We start from the raw sequence: 9,025 nt of genomic DNA on the forward strand, positions 1-9,025 counted from the left end.
TAAAGGAATCACTCATAACTATTTATCACGCAAAATTGTATGGAAACGTTGGCGCGCCTTTCTCGGAGTATTTCTATGGGGACACTATCTATATAATCTGAGGTTACTTGTTGATAATGTAGCTTTTTAAAGGTGAAAAAATTTTTAAAATCGCTTGAAGAGTTTTTAACAACTACTACAAACAAATAAACAAACAAGAAATCAAATTTCCTCTTTATAATGGTAACATATATTAAATTGTTGAGTTTCGCCTTCCAGTCCGAAGGCTGCGCCCACGGTTACTGCGTGGTGTATTCTACAGCCGACCGCAGCAGCTTCGCTGAAGCGGAGCGCAGGCTGCAAGCGTTGTGGGCGGCGGGGCACACCTCCCGCCGCGCCGTCATCCTAGTTGGCAACAAGGCTGACTTGGCCAGGTCCAGGGCGGTTCCTACTGATGGTAAGTGATTATGATTATTATATTAACTAGCTTATGCCCGCGACTTTGTACGCGTGGTATTTGTTATTCCTGCTTAGTATGTATCGATGTATGTACTTACCTATTTATTATGTCTGGTTATTACCAAACTTAATAAATGACATGTCGTTCTCACTCTTTGCCTTTGGTCAAAATGACTTTACTTAAGTAGGTTGTGTACTAAGCTGTATAAGTTACTATAGTTTTTTAACTATCTCACGGAACTCTTTAATTTTCTGTGATTAAAAGTAAATCTAAAATGTTGACCAGACATGTAAGGTGCACCATGCAAAACTTCATTTAAATCGGTCTAACAGTTTCGGAGATTATCTCGTACAAACAAACAAACAGAGAAACAAAAATTTTGAAAAAAATTAGATGTATTCTATTCCACTTCTGACATCCCCCTGACTCGGTTTTTAGCTTTTTTCTATGTACAGACATTTGAACTTTACAGCTTATTTGCCATACATATGTATATATATGTATATATATATGGCTGATGGCCCACCTGATAGAAAGCAGTAACCGTCACCTATAGTAATGAGAAGTACCATGTACATAACAGAGTATACTGTTTCACCCATGACACCCCATGGGCGGTAAATACCTTAATACTTAATACCTTATAACACCATAACAGTTTCATCAATCACTATAAAATTTGGTATACCTATACACGTATTATATGAAAGTAGATAGAAAGAGATGAATAAAGATATAGTCTTATTTTTATCTCGCTCAGAAACACACCAAAGTCACTCGAACCAAGTCGTAGGTAAAAGCTAGTATTTAATAGTGTGTGGTATATATTCTGTACCGTGGTAACGTGTTACCATTTCATTTACCATCTATTAAAATTTAAAGATATTGTTGTTCCTACGAATGTAGGTACATGACACTTCGTGTATGTTAGTTGAATAGCCCACATGAAGGTGAATATTTTAAATTACATGTTAAAGCGAGTTAATTAAACCGACTCTCGAACTAATTAACGTTATTAACCATGTTATATATCAAAGTAAATTTAGACTAAATTACTGTTCACCTAATTGGAAGACGTCTTTTTCTAATTGACAATCCCTTCCTAACTTGACGTTTATCTTTAACAATCCTTGATATTTCATTACGATTTGCCTTGGTTTTTCCAATAACAAGTCTCATTTGTATGATTTATTTGCATTTACAAAATAAATTTTACGTCTTCAAAACTTTCAATGAGCGCCTTTACAAAATCTATTAGCAAAGTTGTTTCTCAGCATAATGTAGCTCAAACAAAACTTTTAGGCTTTCAAAGCTAATTTTCATTTAAACTAGTGTTTTCAGCTGTATAATCTGCAATATTGGATTTAATGGCGGAGAGCAATTTTAATGTTTAAGGTTTAACCACAGGGTTATTGGATCACAGATTTTATTATACACAACAATTTAATTTATTCTTAAATAATACATTTTCTATTCAGTAATTGAATATTAAATATGGCTAAAGGATTTCTAAATATAATCTATGAAATTCTGGAATAAAATGCTTTATGAATATTTAAAATTGACATTTAAAAAGTTATACATTTAATTGCTGAAACTTTTTATAATTTCACTAGTATTTGATCGAAACATATTGCAATTACGAACTCGATATACTTGATATATTATAAATATAAAACATAAAGCAAATACAAATGTGTAATTCGATTCACTCGAAATATTATAATTGTAATAGTTAGTTTCCACTAACTGGTCCCAAAGTGAAAATTTTATTAAGTCAGAGGAAGTTATTACAAGAAAAATGTAGGTAATCTTTAAATCTTTGTTTACTGTTATATCAAACGTTTACTTAATTAAGTACATAACATCACTGGGATTAGGTAAAAATAACAAATCTCATGTTCTAACTAGGTAGTATATTTAAATACATTTTACTAAACTGTACTTATCATTAAAATCTTAAGTTATAATAAATAAATAGGTATGAGTTTAGTTAATAACATGTAAATTGTATTTTGCTTGGACAGAAATATAGAAAATAATACATTAAATTTTTTATATATTCTGTCTTTACTAACTTGTGTATTTATACAATTGAAATTATTATTACGAGAAGATAAGTGGCAATATTTAATAATAACTCCTGATGGAATTAACTGAGCAATAATTTGCTTAAATCAAATTTTGCTTATATACGTTGTCAGGAATTCTAATTAGTTTGATTATTTGAATTCTCATGTATTACACAAACATTATTTTGCTTTTCAGTATATAATTGGACGCAAGTAACCTTTAATTTAACTTTTAATTAGCGCATTTCCACTGAGATATCGAATTTAATGAGAAAATTCCACTACCTACCCACGAATTGGGTGAAATAACTTATGCCTTTTAGCAACGAGACTTTAATTTTAATTCAAAAGGGTTTATAGATGTTCAAGGTAAATAAGCGATGAATTTAAAATTAGAATAATAAAAGGTATTGATTAACGGTCGTCAATTAGATACGTATGATCTAGAAAGCCTCTTTCTATAAAATCTACATTTATATAATCTCGAAATAAACGTATTAAAAAAAAATCATTTATTATAATTATTTATTAGCATTTAACTCTCCACTGCTGAATATATGCCTTCTCAATAAGGAGAGTGTTGCCAGTAGTTGCCATGATTGGCAAACGGTTTGGCAGTTGCAATTAGGGTTTTGTGATGTTTAAAAGAGACTTTGCTGCTCATCCCTCGACCATTAGGCTCCCTTAGTCGCCTCTTACTATAACCACGGGAAAAGAAGTGGTGGCCTATTCTATACCAGGAGTACATAGCGTATAAATAAATATAGAAAAGAGATTATTTGGCGACCAGAAAGAAAAAAACAAAATTAAAAGTAATTCGTAGTCGATTCACCATAAAAGCAGATTCTCTCAGCGCAATAATAGGGTCATTGCACTCAATATCTTACTAATGTAATAAAATTGTAAATAAACGATATCTGTATATGGAAAGTATTTAAAAAAAAATTTGCCATCACACAATTTTTTCTTGAAAATGTCTGTCTATCTTACTACTTGTCTGTATTCGTTCCGGCAACAAATACTGCGTCAAATTGGTTACGATTTTCACAGTTCAGTTTTTTTTTTTAATATTATTGAAGTGACAAACAAGCATACGACCATCTTGATGGTAAACGGTTACTGCAGCCTAAAAGCTAACTTAAATGCTGGTGTACGGGGGGAAGGGATTGTTAGTAATGGGGATGTTAGTCCCCATTGCTATCAATATACCCTATTATATACCTATATATATTTACAGTGTACAGAGGAATAACATTTGAGTCCACAGGAATGGTAACGCATGGGGGTATCATGGGCGAAACAGTATACTCTGGGGGAAGGGATTGTTAGTAATGAGGAGGTTAGACTCTATCAGGTTGACCTCCACGCGGATTCCCCTGGAAACTGTTGCAACTCGACAACTATCGTTGAATTCGTCACGATGGGCTAACCGACCTATCTTTTCATCCTCATCTATCACCTATCACTGGTGCCCCGCCAGTGATAGGTGATAGCGCAGGCGGGCTTACCACTCCATTATCATCTATTAAAAAAATAACCAGTGTAGGTTTTATCTTGCTACGCCATTTAGAAATGATACATTTCATTAGATTTCCTATTTCTGGAATCCATTGCTTAAAAAGTAGCTGACAGAAATCTAGTTTGTATTTGAACTAGGGCACCAGTGAAGGGATGATTGATAAGGATGCAAACGCAGGTCAGTTAGCCCATCGTGACGAATTCAGTAGTAAATTGGTCACGATGGTTTCCAGGGGGAACCGCGTGGCTGTCGACCTGATAGGGTATATTAATAGCAATGGGGACTAACATCCCCATTACTAACAATCCCTTCCTCCCCAAACTGTAGAGCACAATCCTATATCTTTTATCTTACGGCTGTCTCTTCACCACATTTTACAACAATTTCAGAGGGGAAAAGCTTGGCGACATCTTACGAATGCAAGTTTATAGAGACATCTGTGGGAATCAACCACAACGTGGACGAGCTGCTGGTGGGGCTCCTCACGCAGATCAGGCTGAAGCAGCAGCACGCCGAGAGAGTCAGGTTGGTGTTGGAGTCTATCTATCCTATACTATTTAAGAGCTGTGCTCTTGTCGATGGAGATCTTGCCAATCACTACGATTTTCAGCGGTGTTGAAGTCATCATCATTGTTCATGATCAATCACCTTTATTGTTCCCTTCAAGGAGTGATATAGATTTAAAGGGTTCACAGTATGCACACAAATAAAATTAATACTTCATTATATAAAACCACAAGATAAAGAGACGACAATTGGCGGCCTTATCGCTAAATAGCGATCTCTTTTAAGCAACCTTAGAATGGAGAGGAGTAATTAAAACTGTGTCTGGTAAACGTCATAAGGAAATAATAAGACTGAAAAAGGAAGAAAAAAGGCTAGAGGTAAATTTAAACGAAGTATAATAAAAAATATAAATAAAAAATACATACTTACACATAATAATAATATAATCATAATTTGGAGAGGATGGATGAAAGAAGAATTACGAAAGAGATTTATCGAACAATAATGAATGGAGATGTCGGTAGGGGCCGACCTAGACGGACGTATGTCGACCAAATAGGCGACGTGCTGAAGAAGGCCCAAATTAAAAGTACCCGTAACCGGTGAGCGTGTATGAAAAGATTGATGAATATGGAGGAAGCGAAAGAGGTTTGTCTGAATCCAAGCATTTGTCGTTCCATTGTTTCTGCCTACACTGATGGGAGACAGGCGTGACAGATATGTATGTATGTATGTAAATATAGCTTCTCTTAAACAGAATTATCGACTAATGTAATAGTACATAACACACAATCTGCCCACATTTAGCTGAAGATTCTTTAATATATGACTAGAGAGGGGAAAGGGATTGTTAGCAATGGAGTTTGACAGCCCCATTGCTAACAATATGCTCTATTAGGTCGACCTCCACGTGGCTCCCCCTGGAAACCATCGTGAACAATTCTTGTTGAATTCGTCACGATGGGCCAACTGACCTGCTCCATCCTCACCTATCATCCTTCACTGGTGCCCCGCCAGCGTATCCCGATTGCGCAGGCGGTGTTACCATTCCATTATCACCCATTAAAAAAAAAATATGACTAGATATGTATATCTCGTGGTTTCACCCGTGTGATTGAGTATATACAGTATCCTATGTGCTAATTTGGAATATAACCTATCCGTGCACCAAATTATATTCAAATCTGTCCAGTAGTTTTTGGGTAAAAAGAGTAATAATATCCAAACATCCGTCGTTACTATACCATACTATCGTATATAAAATATAAAATAGGATAGTGGAATGATAAACTCGCCTGCGCTATCGATTTACGTTGGCGGGGCACCAGTGACGGATGATAGGTGAAGACGATAGCTGGTCTTAGTGGATGATAATGGAATGGTAACCCCGCCTGAGCTATAGGTTTACGCTGGTAGGGTATCAATGAGAGGTGATAGGTTTTTTTTTTATTCAACTTAGAATGGCAAACAAGCTGACGGGCCGCCTGATGGAAAGTGGTAACCATCGCCTATAAACATAAGCAGTACCATGGACATAACAGAGTATACTGTTTCGCCCATGATACCCCCATGCATTGCCATTCCTCCGTACCCAGTAAATTCACGCCATATCCCACGCTTCAAACCGAAACACAGCCATGCAAACACAACTGCTTTACGATTGAAACACGAATGGAACAGAGGTACCCAAGCAATCGACTTTTGTACAAATTCTCCCTCTGGTAAGGTGAGGATGAAAAGATAGATTAGTTGGCCTATCATGATGAATTCGCTGGGAACTAACCGCAATGATTTCCAGGGGAGATAGCGTAAAGTTTAACTTAACAAAGCAAATTATTTTCACTGAGTCTTATGTCCATTTTAAAATGGAATTTCTAGAAAACGCAGCGGTTCACGCAAGAACCGGAGTCGCACCAGGTCGCCCATGGATACGGAGACGCCCGCGGCGCCAGCTCCGCCGCCCACGTCCGCGTCTGCGGCCAGCACTCCCAGAAAGAGGACCAGGCTGTCAGCCAGTGTTAAGGTATGCAGTAAAAGTATCTATTCCATATATCATACTATTAATCCACCCCGGCTTCGTACGGGTACATAGATAGAAAGATAAATTAACTCATGTGGCCGTGTGGTCCCGGCATAGAATACACCACTACTTCCTTTCTCGTGGGTCTCGTAAGAGGCGGCTAAGGGAGGGCGAGGGATGGGCAGCAGCTTCCCTTTTAAAACATCTCTAAAAGCCTAACTGCGGTTGCCATCCGCTTGCCAAGCGTGGCAACTACTGGCAAAACTACCCTTATGGGGAAGGCGTATGTCCAGCAGTGGACAGTTAACGGCTGAAATAATAATACTAAAAAATAAATAAAAAAGTGTGTGAAAAGATTGATGAACGTGGAAGAAGCGAAAGAGGTTTGTTTGTATCGAAGCATTTGGCGTTCCATTGTTTCTGCCTACCCTAATGGGAGACAGGCGTGACAGATATGTATGTATGTATGTAAAATAAATAAAAATATATTGTTGTTACTGTTCAGGTCCGTGGCTTGCTAGGCCGCGTTTGGGCGAGAGATTCCAAGTCGAAATCGTGTGAAAACCTCCACGTGCTCTAGCACTCGGCCGCCGAGCCCGTCGCCTGCTTCCCATTCTTCGATTGCGCCGCTGATTACACATAAACCGACCTCACCGGCATTGGGATAAGGTCTAAAATGAACCTGGAGAGTGAAAATCTAACTCACAATCAAATATATTTTACTAACTTTTACCCGCGTCTTTGCGTGGCCAGGATATGTTGGACTATGATGATAATTATCTTATGTCCCTCTCCATCCCATACAATATCAGTGTACCAAATTGCATAGCGATTGGTTAAGCCGTTAAGGTGCTAAGTGGCAACGAATAAATTCATTTTTCACATTTATAATATTAGTAAACAAATGTTTTTTTTTTTTTTTTTAAGAATCCGTTTTGAAAAAAAAAAGTTTAAATTGAGAAAAGAAAAAAAAGTATTATTTTCTCCTTAGCTTTGTCCTAGAACAGCTATGATCTCTCTACCAGGTTTGTATTAGACTAAGTCGATATATTTGACGACAAAACAACGCTTACCTCTAATAGATTTTTTTTTACATTTAAGAAATATAAGTAACTGAAACGCGAATAGCGTTTCAGTAATAAATTATTAATAAGTAAATTATTAAAAAAAATAGAAATAATACCATATAACAACTAAGAAGCATCAATTATAAAAATATAATAATAAGGAATAACACCTGAGTCCTCAGGAATGGCAACGTATAGAGGGTATCATGGGCGAAACAGTATACTCTGTTATGTCCATTGTACTGCTCATGTCTATAGGCGACGGTTACCACTTTCCATCAGGTGGGCCGTCAGCTTGTTTGCCATTCTAAGTTGCATAAAAAAAGAAATAAAGAAAATAAATACCTGTAGTACCTACAGTTGAGATTAGAGCAAGCTTGGAAAGATAAATGTTGTACTAAGAAATGAAAGAAATTTTATTAAAAAAAAATCGTGATTGTTATACTTTTACTTGTACTACATAATTTTTTTCTTAATCAGTTTCAACTTATGGCATTATAAAAGTGTTTTGTTATAATGCTATTGTGTCAGTACATTCAATAAATTTTACTATATATGTAAGTAGTTGTTTTTATGTAACGTAAAATGTAATATTTTTTACACGTTGGAAACATACTATTTCTAATGTGTAAATCTCTGCAAAATAATTCGTTGTTTTGTTATCATATATTATCGACAGGCAGATACATATATATGCCTATTACATGAACAATACACACATCAGACGATATTTGTGATAAAGTCATTATAAAATAATAATAACAGTTATATCATACACAGATTCTTTGCTTGCTGTAATAATATATTTGTTGGTATTTTTTGTAACTAAAACAATTCTATTAACTGCGTAGACCTCTATTTCTAAGAATTTAAAATAAATAGAAATTAAATTATAGATAGATAGATAGATACTCTTTATTGTTTCCTCCAAAAGTTTACAATAGTAAACTTATTATAAATATAAACAATTACAAGAAATAATCACATATACAAATAATTATAACACACATATACAAAATAATATTCACAAGTAAATCTACATAGAGGTCTATGTAAAAGTCGTTTTTGGCAATCTTTTTTATCATTTAATTATCAATTTTTGTACCTATTGTGACAGCTATAGCTGAAGCATAAAATATATATTTTATATCATTCATTTAATATATTCTGCTTACTAGTGTTAAAGTTGGGAAGTACGACGGCTCGGTATATAAACTTAAGTATAAATAAAAAGAGTTTACTTCAGAAAAATGAATGTTGATAAGTTTAAAATGTCAAAATAGAACAGGTCAGAAGTTTTATGTAATGAAGGAAAATTGATTGAGCATTTACACAGTAATATTGATATCTAATATTTACTTCAAACGTTTCAAATATTATTTCTAATAATTTTTTTAATGC

The 9,025-nt window shown here is 35.2% G+C and overlaps 1 protein-coding gene across 5 annotated transcripts in view; it reads left to right on the plus strand.

Annotated features, from left to right (window-relative positions):
- Positions 1-8,038, plus strand: part of LOC113511170 (uncharacterized) — a 244,882-nt gene extending 236,844 nt beyond the window's left edge. For all 5 annotated transcript variants that reach the window (XM_031912233.2, XM_052899690.1, XM_052899689.1 and 2 more), the window contains 4 exons: positions 259-436; positions 4,420-4,555; positions 6,416-6,560; positions 7,063-8,038. In XM_031912233.2, the coding sequence (XP_031768093.2) occupies positions 259-436; positions 4,420-4,555; positions 6,416-6,560; positions 7,063-7,137 (534 nt within the window). In that variant the 3' untranslated portion in view covers positions 7,138-8,038. The remainder of the gene's footprint in view (positions 1-258; positions 437-4,419; positions 4,556-6,415; positions 6,561-7,062) is intronic.
- The last annotated feature ends 987 nt before the right edge of the window (positions 8,039-9,025 follow it).

Source organism: Galleria mellonella, unplaced genomic scaffold (assembly GCF_026898425.1).
Source record: "Galleria mellonella isolate WM207_F2 unplaced genomic scaffold, CSIRO_AGI_GalMel_v1 utg625, whole genome shotgun sequence".
NCBI lineage: Eukaryota > Metazoa > Arthropoda > Insecta > Lepidoptera > Pyralidae > Galleria > Galleria mellonella.